Consider the following 13568-nt stretch of genomic DNA (forward strand, 5'->3'; position numbering starts at 1 on the left):
ATTGTGTGAAGGTAAATAAAAATGAAAATGTATCACAAAGGTCAGGGAAGTTCCCAGGAGACTTAATCAAGTTTCAGAAAAAGAAAATTATTTAGCTCACTTATATGTGGAATCTAAAAAAACAAATGAACGAACAAACAGAAACAGGCTCGTAAATGGCTGTCAGAGGAGAGGAGGTGGGGGTGTTGGGCGAAATGGATAAAGGGGACTAAGAGGCACAAACTTCCAGTAATAAAAGAAGTAAGTCACAGAGATGAAAATACACCGTAGGGAATAGAGTCAATAGTATCGTAGTAATGATGTAAGGTGACAGATGGTGACAACACATATCGTGGTGAGCACTGAGAAACATGTAGACTTCTCTAATCACTACGTTGTACACTTAAAACTAACGTCATGTGGTGTGTCAACTGTATTTCAATACTCAAAAAAAGAAAATTATTTGGGATAAGTTTAATAAAGCCCCATTCTGACCAAATAGAAATGGGCATCAGTTTGGTTCCTATTTTTTTTCCTATTTTTTTTTTTTGAAGTTCTCATGCTTTTTCTCTTTGCTATTCCACAGCTCCACCGAAAGAAGACTGTACGTCGGTCACACACCTGCCCAATGCCTTTGAAGGACCGATTACCATAAGTACGTATCTCTTCTGACCTTGATGGAGTATCCCCCTTCTTGGGAAAGGGATCAGGTGCACTTTCTGCGTTTCATATTTGCATAGAAGAGCAGTCATTTCCCCAAGGCTAGGGACGTTGGCTGTGATTCACTGTCCCTTCCCCCTTGCCTGCAGTGGCTTGAAACTGCAGTTTGGTCGACCCCAACACATTGTTCCTCAAACTGCAGTCATTTGAAAACTACTTTCACTTTTTTGGGCATCTCTGTGTAGACACCACAATCATTTACCTGGTGTTTTTCACTTAATTGACCCGTTCTTTTCTACTTAAAATATGTTTATTTTAAAAAAACACCTGCAGGGCCACCTGGGTGGCACAGTTGGTTGAGCGTCCAGCTCTTGATTTTGGCTCGGGTGGTGATCTCAGGGTTGGGAGATCGAGCCCCGTGTGTTGGGCTCTGCGCTCAGCGAGGAGTCTGTTTGAGATTCCCTCTTCTTCTCTGCCCCTACCGCTCATGCTCTCTCTCCCAAATAAATAAATCTTTAAAGAATAGAATAGAATAGAATAGAATAGAATAGAATAGAATAAAATAAAATAAAATAAAATAAAATAAAATAAAATAAAATAAACAACCCCCTACATATGGAAAACCAAATCCCTGGTCATAAGCAGAGTGTATCCTTAAAAATACACTTAAGTGAAGGAAAAATTAAGTCATATTCTTAAACTCTAGCTGCTGAAGTTTCTGAGTCTGAGCTGTGTTCTCTCTCATGGAGGGGGATTAAGAAGTGTTGGGGGAGATGTATTCCAGCCCCCTAAATTTTCTGTTTGATTATTTGTGTATTGGAAGATAATTATAAAGGGCATAAACTTCCTGGTAGGGATTTCGACATTATTTATACCACATCCACCTAAAATCTCCTTGATTATTCCAAGATGTAGGCATTTGACACTCTATGAAAACAAAAGAACTCAACCAAAATTCTCACAGAGGTCAACTTATTAACCCTGATCTTATGGCCTCTGGGTCTCAATTTTTTTGAGAAGTGTCATAGCGCGGAGGAGGCTTGACTTCTGCCTGCTAAAAGCCAGACGCCTCAGTGTGCAAGGGAACGGTGGTGGCAGGCGGCAGAAGGATGAGAATCATCTTGGCCATGCAAATCCAGCCCCCCACTGTTCAGTCAAAAATTGTCCCTGACCTGTGCCTCATGGAAGGGGAGGCCCACAAGGTGAGATGTGCTGTCTGTCAGGCTTGGTTTGAAATCCTAGTTCCTACCACCTAGGTGATCTCAAAGGAATGACTTACTCTCTCTGAGCCTCAGTTTTCTCATCTGGATAATGGAACGACATGTGAGATTTGAAATGAAAATAAAGAAAGGTAATATGTCTAATGCATGTCAGGACCATATTTATGTTCAATAAACGTCCTATTTCCTTGGTCTCCACCAATGCCTTTCAAAGTCCAGACCTGTACAGTTCGGTCATATATATATATATTTTTTTATCACATCTTCCTCTGCAGAGATTATCAGGGTATTTGAGACTTTGCAATATTTTTTTTTTAAGATTCCTTTATTTGAGTGAGAGAGAGAGAGAGAGAGGGAAAGAGCACGAGGGGAGGGGCAGAGGGCAAGAATCTCACTCAGACTGCCTACTGAGTGAGGAGCCCATGCAAGGTTCAATCTCATGACCCTGAGATCATGACCTGAGCCGAAATCAAGAGTCTTGACGTTTATCTGATGAAGCCACCCAGGCGCCCCTGCAATATTTTTTAATTTCTGTTTTACTAATAGTTGCACTTGGGCAAGCCAGAAAGGTGGACAAAAGGAACATTTAGTCCAGTGCAGTATAGCAGAAAATAATTTTAGCTAAATGCACACTTGCGCAGTGAGTGGCCCAGACTGGAAGGTAGCAGATCCTTTTAAGGAATGAATTCACTCTTGCTTTTCCTTCTCCTGTCCATTCGAGACATTTGCTTGTTTAAATCAAAGATTTTGATCTTAATATACCTTCGTGCCTCTTGATTTCAAGGTTGAATCTCACGGAGAATGGGCAGAGGCTCAGTCAACATTTAGGCAGGCTGACTTCTTTGCCAGAGTAGGGGTTCACTTAGACTGGCAAAATTTGCCCCTTAGAAAAAAAGCCTCCTTCTTCATGGGCGTGCAAATATATATTCCCTGCTGAGCCTGCTAACCTCTTTATTTCCTACTTCAAATCCTTTCTAGAAGTAAATGGAATTAATAGCAACAGATTTTACATGTACTTGAGAAGGGAACCAGTGGGAGAATTATCATTTACTGAAACCAACTCGATTTTGAATCCCACGCTAAGCACTTTACATACCATGTAGCATATAGTGCTCGTAGCAAAAGCTAGTACTATCCCCATTTTACCAGTGACAAAACGGAAGCTCAGGACCAGCTTTGTCTAGGGGCACGCGAAGCTGGGACTCAAACATGGGGACTTCCAAACACACCCTCATTCCCCCTCCCCATTTCCAGGGTGCGCGGTGGGTCGGGGAGGGTAGACTTTCTTAGTGCATCACCTACCCACCCCCCCACTAGGTGGGTAGTTAGGTGTTGTTTTGCTTAATAACGAAGAAAAATAGCTTTGCAGTCACTGTCTTATACGATAATCCACAGTCTTTCCTATACTCAGAAAATGTCATCCGTCAAGTTCTGAAAGCGTGCTCTCTTCCCCCCAGCCATTGTTAACCGCGATGGCACCCGCTACAGCCAGACAGGTGAATACCGAACGAACCCTGAAGACATCAACCCCAGCATCTCCACTGACGACGACGTGAGCAGTGGAGCCTCCAGTGAGAGGAGCACTTCGGGAGGCTACAACATCTTCCACACCCACCTGCCGACTGTCTACCCGACCCAGGACCAAGACAGTACCGGTGTGTCCGACCACCCAGAGAACACCCCTGTGACCAGTAAGGAGAATGAGTCACTGTGTTTGCCAATGGCGATTTGTTTACAAAACGGTCTCTGATGTCCTGGGTGATATGTGCTCCTTTGTGTGTTGATTGTCTCCTGTCTCTAGAAGTTGGGGACATCGTTTGGGGAGGGGGCTATTATGGTAGCCAGCTCCCTGGATGCATTGCCTGCTACTGCCTATAATTTTTTTTTTCCCATCAACTCCCCTGTTTTGCTTACCTCGGGATAAGAAGCGCCATACTGGAAGTTTTTTAGAAGAATTTTTCTTGTTCTCTTGTCCCAGGGATGTGGTAACAAGCCAAGCACGCTACAGAAGCGATTTTTACTTTTACATGTTTCCTTCTTGTTCTTATCCACCGTTGGATAAGATTTCTTCATGAAGTTGGGATCATAATGTATGCATACCATCCCATCTGCTTTTCTCCACTTAACTTTATGTTTTTATGTTTTAACTTGATGTATGCGATATTTGACGGTACAATATTCAGTGCTATTCATCACCTGTGATTTACTAAACAGCTCCTTTGTTTTTGGTCTAAGGAAGCGCATCCGAAGGAGTTATCTGATCAAATTCAATCTGCTTAAAAGTTGTCCATCCCAGCCTGTAGGGGAAGGCTGTTAATACTTCCTTGGTAACGTGGATAATTCATTACTTGAGGACGGCGAGAGTGGAAATATGTCAACACTGCATTCGATTTCTTTGGGGTTTTGCCCTTTGGGCTTCACTTGCCTTGGAAGTTGTTTGCATCTCCCTCTGGCCCTCCTTCTCTGCTTCCCTCGTTGCTTTTTCCCCATGGTTTGTTTTAAAACAGGTTTCCAGATTGGCTGCGTTCCTTCTGTGGAGGATTATTCACACTGAAGTAGGGCATCTGCCTCCTGAGCAGCTTTCCTGGTATCCTGTGGATTTTCTTTTGTCCTGGCTCTGGCTCTTGGGGGGGTGGGGAACTCTGGTCTCCAGAGAGTGTGGCAGACATTCACTGGTTTGTGAATGCTCAGCATGAGGCCCTTTTCTGTGCCTTGTCACCCAGAAGCCAGGGCAACCTTCAGAGCACTATGATTTAACCTAAGGTTACTTGCTCAACAGTGTTTTAAACTTCTATGAGCAGCGTGCTAAGGGGGGGGGCGATACAAATGGGCCGGAAGTCTGGTCATTCTCTGCACATCCTCTGAAGCAGTTTCAAGAAGAGACGTTTTCAAACTGCTGAGGCTTTCACAGATTCCTGGCTCTCTGGAGATTGTGTCACCTCGTTGCCTATCATCCCACAGACGACCCTTCTTGAGAGGCCCTTCTGCAAACCAAGCAGGCAGGGCTGCTGGCTGTTCCTGAGCGCCCTGCCTTGCTCAAGGAACCATGCGGAAGGCGCCTAGCATCAGGGCATGCAATTTTGTCTGATGTTGGCAAATGTAACAAATAGTGGTCTCAGCGAGAGGCAGAGCGGGTCTACTCCCCCTAAACACTGTTCCCCACCAGAGAAGAAAATCGTGGCAAAATAAATCTTTGAGGAACTAGATGAAATTCACACTGAAGCCATCATTAGCCAATATCACATAGTGAGTATTACACGTGTACTTTAGAAAGGCAACAAGGACGTTTATGAACTGTCAGCTCATCTTTTAGAGATTGCACATGTCCTGCCCAAGTTAGGTAGTCAGCAGACAGATTTTGAGGACCTACTATGTACCAAGCCTATTCTAATGCTTGGGAGTCAATGGTAAGAACCATTAGAAAGTAATACTGAGGGGAAATAAGGATTAGTAAGCTAGTAACCAGTATTTGCCAAATATTAACCAATATTTGAGGTCTTCTCTGTGCTGGTGCTCTAGTTACTGGGGACTCAGAGTTGGACTGACCTTCATGGAGCCCATCTACTGCTCAGAAACCAAGGAAAAGGACTGCTTTGAGATTTCACTAAAACATAGTTCGGGATTTGGGTTGAGAAAAGAATCGTGCTTTCCTCTTTTCAGAGCACTTAGCTAAGTTTCTCCTAGTAGTTCGGGAAGAGAGAGAGTCAGTGTCAAACAGAGTGAGTCCAGGGCTAACCTGAAAGTCACTGAAGTGCCATAGCGTCCAAAATGGCCAGTGACAGCTCCAGATAAATCCATTCATGGAAAGAAGAGTGTCCAAGAAAAAAAATCGGGTGGACTCTTGAAAGCAGCCCACAGCTTATTGGAAAAAATTACTGTGGTAAGTTCCTGAATAGACCCCAGTTGCTGAGCCCGGTGAGGAGATTCCCAAAGCTTCGTGACTATCGGACTGAAGGTGGGTGTTGGTGGGGAGGAGTGATTGCACACCCTCCCTAATGCACGCAGAAGGGCAGATGTCAAGAGGAGTCTGGCTGCAGACAGAGAAGTGCATCTTTGCTTGGCCGGCTCTTTCCTCTGTAAGTGTCCTTAGTGGGTGGCACTGGGGAAAGCCAGTAAGAGCAACCATCTGGGTAGGCTTTCACTTCCAGCAGGCTTTTTATTATAGATGATACTTTTGGAAGAGCCTTCCTGGAGGCATGTCATCAGCCTCTTTTCTATTGGTGATCTGGAATTCTCTGGAATCCAGAAACCTAAACTAATTCAGGAAGCAGAGACTCCTACCTTGGAACGCTCTATTTCCTTGTCTTCTGGGTGTCAAAGAAATATATACATATATATTTTTGGTCTGGCATCACCTACTTGGGTGGGGAAAATTGGAACTCTGCTGACTAGACAGTAGCTCCTTCCATTTTCCCCAAATCTCGTATGCATCCTTTCGGGAAATAGAAATAATGCTTATATCTATCTTGCTCTTGTGCGTTTACTTCCTGTGGGTCTCTTCTTGGTCTTCTACAGGGTGAAGGTGGCAGGAGCTCTGTGTCTTTAATAAAGTTTCTGAGGGCAGAATGGGGTGCCTGAGAATTTTTCAGGGGGATGCTCAAGTTTATCTGTGGGCATCATTGATGAAATTGGCTCCTATGTCTCTACTCTCTCTTCTTGGCCAATGTGTCCTTTGTAACATGGAACATACTGTACACGTTGTTGACATTTGCTGTATACAGAGTCAAAGTTTTTATCCTGGTGTTGACAGATCTCCAGTAGGTTCAATGATAGACCATAAGGCATTCAAGAGCCTGAAATAATATACAAAATTGTGAGAATGTGTGTATGTCAGAACACTTTTTTGAGGACAGAAGTCATAACTTATATCAGATTTTCAAAGGGCCATGTAACTCAAAATGGCTTTTAAAAATCTCAACTGGTATAGATGTTTATCCTGATATCTTTGCCATTCTTTTTCCGCAGGGAAACATTCTGGACTCAAGTCCTACTTGAGAGTCAAATGGGAGATTTCAAATTGCAAAATATCATTGACTATCCATTCTTTAATTTGAATAGAGTCCAGAATTTCTCTAACTTGGGCAGTTTTGTTTCTTTTCTAGAAACCCATTCCAAATTAGAATTACAAGTGACAGAAGGTGATAGATGGAGACTTGACAGAGCTTTATCTGATTTCAACATTTTGAACACACGCCCTTTGCAAGGTTCCTGCTCAAGCATAAAGCTTGGCTTGAAGTTAATGAGTGTGGGTGGAGCTTTGAAATGCCAGCTGTCATCAGAGGCTACCTGCATGAGGTGATAGGCCCGAAAGATAGAAGCAAGCACCCCTAAAGACACTCCAAAAACAAATGAATGAAAGCAACTTCATAAAATATTGCATCAAAGACCTTCAGTCCATGGCTGGGTCACCTCATCAAGTAAATATAAAATATCTTTTCCTTCACAGGTTGTTAAGTTCCTACTTGATTTTGCTCTGAGCCTGTGTTGTGAACAGTCAGCTCATCTTTTAGGGATTCCGTATGAAGAATGAGTGGCTCTGAATTGATTCCCGTACAGAATTTGCATTTCTCATGTTGTTCTAAGATTCCAAGAGACTTTAGGAGACTGGAAAGATCAAACCAGGCCTCGGTCTTTCTTTTCTAATCTTCGCTCTATACTAGAGACAGACATTATGTATGCATAGAGCTAAGAATAAAGGTTTGTAGAGAGATCTCACTAAACGATATTTTCATAATTCATCCAGTTACTTCAACTGTGCACTCAAACAGCCACGCAGCGGTTCAGGGGCAAAATCACTGGATGTGGTCCTGGTTTGGTAACTCACAGCCTAAGACTCAGGATCACACAGCAACAGCAACAACAGGTAAACTGCTATGTCTTCTGCTTATCCATTGTCCTGAATGCCGAGTTTTTCAGCATCAAGGAGAAGGGCATCCACGATCATGTCGAAGTTTCGCACAGATGTCTTGTCTCCATCCTTAGGGAATTGGGATCTGGTACCATTTCATTTGTGAGAGGCTTATGGATCTGGGGATACAACTGGATACTCCTCTGAGTTCTACTTGTTTTCCTTTTGGCATCATATGCATAGAATCAGAATTAGTTTTCCTTCAGGAGCTTCAATTAGGAGATTCATTCAGAACAGATCCTCTTGAAAGAAGTCTATTAGAAAATGCATATTCCTACTTTCTGCTGGTCTGATTATGGCAGTCAATAATAATAGAGGGAAATACTGACTTATGGATGGAAAGCGTAGGCCCTGTGTACTTGTTTGGACGTCTCAATCCTCAGCTGTAAAGTGAAGGAGTGACCTGTTGTTTTCCAACAGAATCTAGGCTGCCTGGATGTTTGACTATTAACTCTAAATCCCTGCAGAGTATTCTGGACTGAGAGCTTACGTGGGAAGAGATTCCAGGTCTATAACAATGGGGGATAACAAGCATATCTTCATTGTTGGTGGAAGATATGGCCATATTTCAAAATAATTGGGCATTCTTTCTGCAGAAGGAGAGTAATAAAAATGGTCCTTAACACTTGCTTAGTCAAATAAACTATATTTTATTTTAACAAGTATTCATGTAAGAAAAATAGTGCTGATGTTATGTTGTGATTTCATATCATGGTGATAATGGTCATGCTGGAGGGGGGTCGTAGAATGAAGAATATGCTATTTTTAAATGTTAAATGTTTGCAGTGTTTATCTTCATAGAACAAACATTGTGAAGGAAAAGGTCTTGTCAATGCTTCATCTTGGGCCATTTCTGGGCTTTCTTGATAGCTGAAAAAAAGAAATTTAAATCACCTTACTTTTGTATTTGGGGATTTAATGATGGTTTCAGCCTCTTTGCTTCAACTTTTTTTTTCAGTTTTTTTATCCACTATTTAATATTCTTCTGGTGCACATTATGGTGGCAGAAATGGCGGTCTTGGGAAGTTTTCAAACCAGGACCCTTACTTCTAATCTTATTAGTGAGATCCTTGGGTCACTTCACTTCTGTCCATTTTTTCTGATTGATTACCTTCTTTTAAAAAATGGACTCAAAATATCCTGTTCTGCTTTGCAAAATATGGTGTTGATTAAAAAAAGTGACCATGGGCAAAATGGCTGGAGGATCTGGACACTGAATGGGAAAAGGTTCCATTTTTCCATCTTCCCCTTTATGTGGCATTCTTCTGTGTGTTGGGGATTGCTGGGACTACGTGTCTGGGATTGCTGGCAGAAATATCATACCCTAAATTCTTGGAGAATGATATCGGTTGGCCAAGATAGCATGTGTAGAACATGAAGGGCTAGGACTTGTTTTCAGAATCATAGACTCTCAGATTTGGAGATGATCTTCAATAGCCTAGCTCCATCAACGCTTCTCATCATTTGATCGACACTATTCTCCTGCTAGGTGATCTTTCTGATGGTGAGGAACACAATACTTTATGAAGAAGTTCATTGTTGGATAGTCCAGATTATAACCTTTTAAATTCAACATTTGGGAGAATATTTGTCCCCCTTGCAATGATCACCACAGGCCCTGGTTTGGCCTTTTGGGAGCACGGACAAAAGTTGAACCCTCTTCTACATTATAGTTTTTCAAAATTCAAAGACTGCTGGCACACTCTCTGTCATTCGGCCTTTCTGACTCCAGACAAAGCAAGTTCCATCCAGCACAGTTTTCTCCTCTTTAAGATGAGAATCGTGAACCAGATGATATTTAAGGTCTTTCCATTTCTGACATTCTATGACCTGCAGTATGGGCCTCGAAAGTAAGTGGAATTTCTGCACTTTTTCTGTTTCTTCCCGCCATCTATATGAAGTATAGATGACTCTCGTGAGTGGTGAAAGAAGCATATACAGTTCTGTTTCTTAGGGACTGATAATTAACGTTTCAACCATCAATTCAATTATGGTTACAACAGCTTTGATGAGCTCTAATGGTACAACTCCCAAAACAGCAACCAAGAGGCGAGAAGCCCAGGATTGGCTTTCATGGTGGTTTCAACCATCAGAGTCCAAGAATCATCTTCACACAACAACAATAATGGCTGGTAATGAGTTATTATTATCTCATTTCATAAGATCTCTTGACAGTTTTCAATAGTTCATTGACCTCAGGGATACTAAGTCTGAAGTCCATTCTGATTTCACAAATGTTTTTGATGACTTTCAAAGGATCATGAGCTCAGAGACCCATATGTTTGATTTGATAGCATGAATAAGCAGATTTCTTCTTTCTATTCTATAGAGTTAATATAGGCCCAGAGGAGGCTTAATAAGAGCACTGTGGAAGGGGGCAAATCTTTCTTGATGACAGAACAATATTTTGGCTCTGATATTCCAAAGTGACAAAAGTCATTAAAAATTCTTGACTTTCCATGAGAAAATAAAATAGCATAGCTAGAGCCAGAAAAATATAGAAACTCTCCATCAGTGGAACTATTCTTGGGGCAGCCACCGATAGTAAGAAAAGACAAATGGTCGTTCCAAAAGATAACATGACTCTCATTCAAAGCATAGGAAACCCCTTTTCAGGAAAGAGACACCTTCTAGAGCAACCAATGAGAAGAGGTAGAGGGTCTCCATTTTCTTTCCTCTGATGTGTCCAGAAGGGAAAACGCAAGAATTTCTCAAAATCTTGGCTCCAATCCACTTTAGTTGACCCTTCTGGTTGACTAAGAAATGCCAGGCATGATTTCTCTGTGAATCGACTTAACTTTGCTGTGGCTGAGTGCTGCACTGTTGTGGGATGGACGTTCGCCTTGTGTTCAGAGCTATGGTGATATGATGCTGGAGAAAGTCAACAAATGAATTAACAAATCGTGAATACAATTATGGGATTTTAAAAATGATGGACATGCGTTTAGATTCTGAAAGTTTTCTGAGGGTGGCTGACCAAACAAATAGGCACGTGTGAAACGTTTCCATTCAATTCTTGGCACCCTCCCTTTAATAGCACATGCTTGATAAGTTACTAATCTAAAAGCATGGGGGGGAGTGTTATTTTCTTTTGTTTCTTTGGTGGGATTAATTCTGTATTTATTCTTTTAACTTCTTTAAAGAGATGGTTATGTTGCAAAGGTCACAGCCAATTGTTTTTAGATCTATGCATTAACTTTGGAGACCAGAATATAAGAATCTGGGGGTACACAAGTCAGATGTCTCACTCTTTTCTTATAATGTTGGGAATTCCATTCTACATTCTGTGCCTGATTTTCTTCCTTTGTCAAATGGGTTGCTTGGCATCCAGTTCAGCCACTAACATAAGTCACCACAACAGGTACGGATTCAAATATCATCTCAGCAGGCTGGGAACCAACTGAAGAAAATGAAGATGAAAGAGAAAGACACCCCAGTTATTCTGGATCAGGCATTGATGATGATGAAGATTTTATCTCCAGCACCAGTAAGAATAATCAATTACAGTAGAACCATTTATGCAAGGCTTACTGATTAATCTGACTGATGCCCAGTACTGTCTACCTTGGGAAATAGTTAATGAGGAAAATGAGCATAAACCTATGACTGGTCACACTCTAGTTATACGTTGGTGAGATTAGGAAGGAAGAAAAATGCCTTTAAAAAAATGGAAGCCAAAATGTATCTGGAGGAGAAATGGGGAAAAGATATTTTCTAAGACTCCTAATGCCTTAGGTCCTTCCTGTTTTGTTTACTTATGTGGTCTGCTGCTGCCGATTCTCCTTGAATTATTGAGCTTTGTCAGAGAATGGCCTAGTAAAACATCACAACAAGTATTTATTGTGTACTGTGCTTGGTGCTGGGAACACAAAGATGAAAAAAGCCAGAGCTCTTGCCTTCAAACTCTGGCTTATTGAAGCAGTAGACTGAGTGGGAGGATACTCCTTAAAAGCTGTAGCTGATTCCACATCGAAGACTTAGATGGGCCTAGAAAGGCTTTAAAGTTGGGTACCAGAATTCAAGAATCATCATAATCAAAGCTTGGTTGAAACCAAGGAAACAAATCTAGTTTTAACAAACGAATAGGGCACCAATATAACAGAAAGACATTGAAGAGAAGGACGAATGTCAGCTGAGCTTTAATTAAAGCAGTGCCAATTATTAAAAACAAGAAGTGAAGACACTGCATAATAGTACCCAAATTTGTGACAGTTATAAAACTTTTTGAGAACAGAGATGCAAATCGAGCTGAAAAACCTCCTTTAAAGAAACATGCAAAGGTCAGGCTAATATTTAGCCAGATGCCCAGGTTTCCTAGACATATGTGTAATGATCTGAGATTTTGCTGAACAGAGATGAGAATTCCAAACCCGACTCCCCCACATCACTCCGTCACTCCTGTCCTTAGTGAAGGTGGACTTTGGCAGTGTGACTGGACTCTCTCAGGTCACTGAAGTTCTGACTGTCCTACTGAAACCCGAGAGGACTGTCCCCAAATGGACAGCACCAGGAAAGGAGGAGTCCAAAAATATAGCTTGGGCTTTGAGGCATCTGAGTATATGGCATGGATGCCACAAATACTCACGATGAACTAGACGCTTTATATCTAAGCTGTAATGGCTATCCTTTAGCCCGGACATCTCTGCAGAGCTTGGTCTATAAAACAAGGAAACTCTTTTTAATAACTTCAGAAAGAAAACCAAATAACCAAAAACACAGGAGCTTTACTATCAAACCGTCTTCTGGGTTCGGGATGTGGCCCCCTCTTCCAGGTGGGGCCATCAGTAAAGATGTGGTCTTGATACCTGAGAAACTCAGCTTTCTTGGGTGGCAACCCAAACAGATCAACCTGAAAAATAAAGTGTGTGATCAAGCTCCCGGGGGAAAACATCCCTTGGTATTTTTCATCTCTGTGGCCTCTTTTCCAATTTCGGTTCACTTTCCTGCTCGGGACCTGTGCACGTAATTCGGCAGGATGCCTTCTTTCTTCTGTATGGGTAATGACACCTGCGGCTTTTTCTTGCTTATTGAGAATGTGGATAATGATTCTAAACCTGACTTGCTTCACTTGTGACATCGAGCTGATAGTATCACAGTTCTGAAAAGAATTTTTTATTAGTTGGGTATCAAAATTAAGTTCAAAAGAATTAAGCTGGGTTTGTGCATAATATTTTCACAAAAGCAACCGATCCTAATTTCGTCATGATCCTTCTATCAGGTGCGTCTCCTACTCCAGCTCTAGCATTCTGGGTGACAGTGTCAAGCCTCTGGTGAATGTACGCCTCTTACCTTTTTTCGGGGAGCTGCCGTAATGGTGGTTGGTTACCTATGGTGCTTTTCTGCTGAATGTACGAATCTTGTTTTTCTCTCATTGGCTATGGATGGCTTGCTCATGAAATGCTTTGTATTTGATGAGAATACCATAGGTATTTGCTAAACATTCAGAAATGGACAGCTAAATCATTTGGCTCTTATAGGTAGATGTTCTTTCTTAGAATCATCTATAGGAAATCCGTGGCTGTTCAGGGTATGCCTTTCCCCACCAAAACTAATGAAATAAATAAAGCGATCGTATCATCCTGGCATAATTTTCAGGTACCTACCTCTTCAGCCTGAGGGGCTCCCTGTAACACCCTTGCTGGTAATACCAATGCCTTGGGCTTTCAAGCGCGCAGGGCCTTTGCAGACTGCGTGGATGGGCAAAACTCTGATGTTCTTGGTTCTCCTCGGTGGAGGGCTGGTGTTTCCAAAGCTGTCCTTCCTTCTGCTGCAGCTCCTTTGGCTGCATTCTCCGGAAAATC

At 42.0% G+C, this 13568-nt stretch overlaps 1 protein-coding gene across 19 annotated transcripts in view; it reads left to right on the forward strand.

Moving 5' to 3' along the window:
* Nucleotides 1-13568, forward strand: part of CD44 (CD44 molecule (Indian blood group)) — an 88698-nt gene that overhangs the window by 45874 nt on the left and 29256 nt on the right. For 10 of the 19 annotated variants that reach the window (XM_019801140.2, XM_034646570.1, XM_034646571.1 and 7 more), the window contains exons 4-8: nucleotides 566-634; nucleotides 3317-3550; nucleotides 7603-7722; nucleotides 9807-9899; nucleotides 11129-11254. In XM_019801140.2, the coding sequence (XP_019656699.2) occupies nucleotides 566-634; nucleotides 3317-3550; nucleotides 7603-7722; nucleotides 9807-9899; nucleotides 11129-11254 (642 nt within the window). The remainder of the gene's footprint in view (nucleotides 1-565; nucleotides 635-3316; nucleotides 3551-7602; nucleotides 7723-9806; nucleotides 9900-11128; nucleotides 11255-13568) is intronic. The other 9 variants (XM_011226725.3, XM_034646575.1, XM_034646578.1 and 6 more) reach the window with 3 other exon arrangements.

This window comes from Ailuropoda melanoleuca, chromosome 16, assembly GCF_002007445.2.
Source record: "Ailuropoda melanoleuca isolate Jingjing chromosome 16, ASM200744v2, whole genome shotgun sequence".
Classification (NCBI taxonomy): Eukaryota; Metazoa; Chordata; class Mammalia; order Carnivora; family Ursidae; genus Ailuropoda; species Ailuropoda melanoleuca.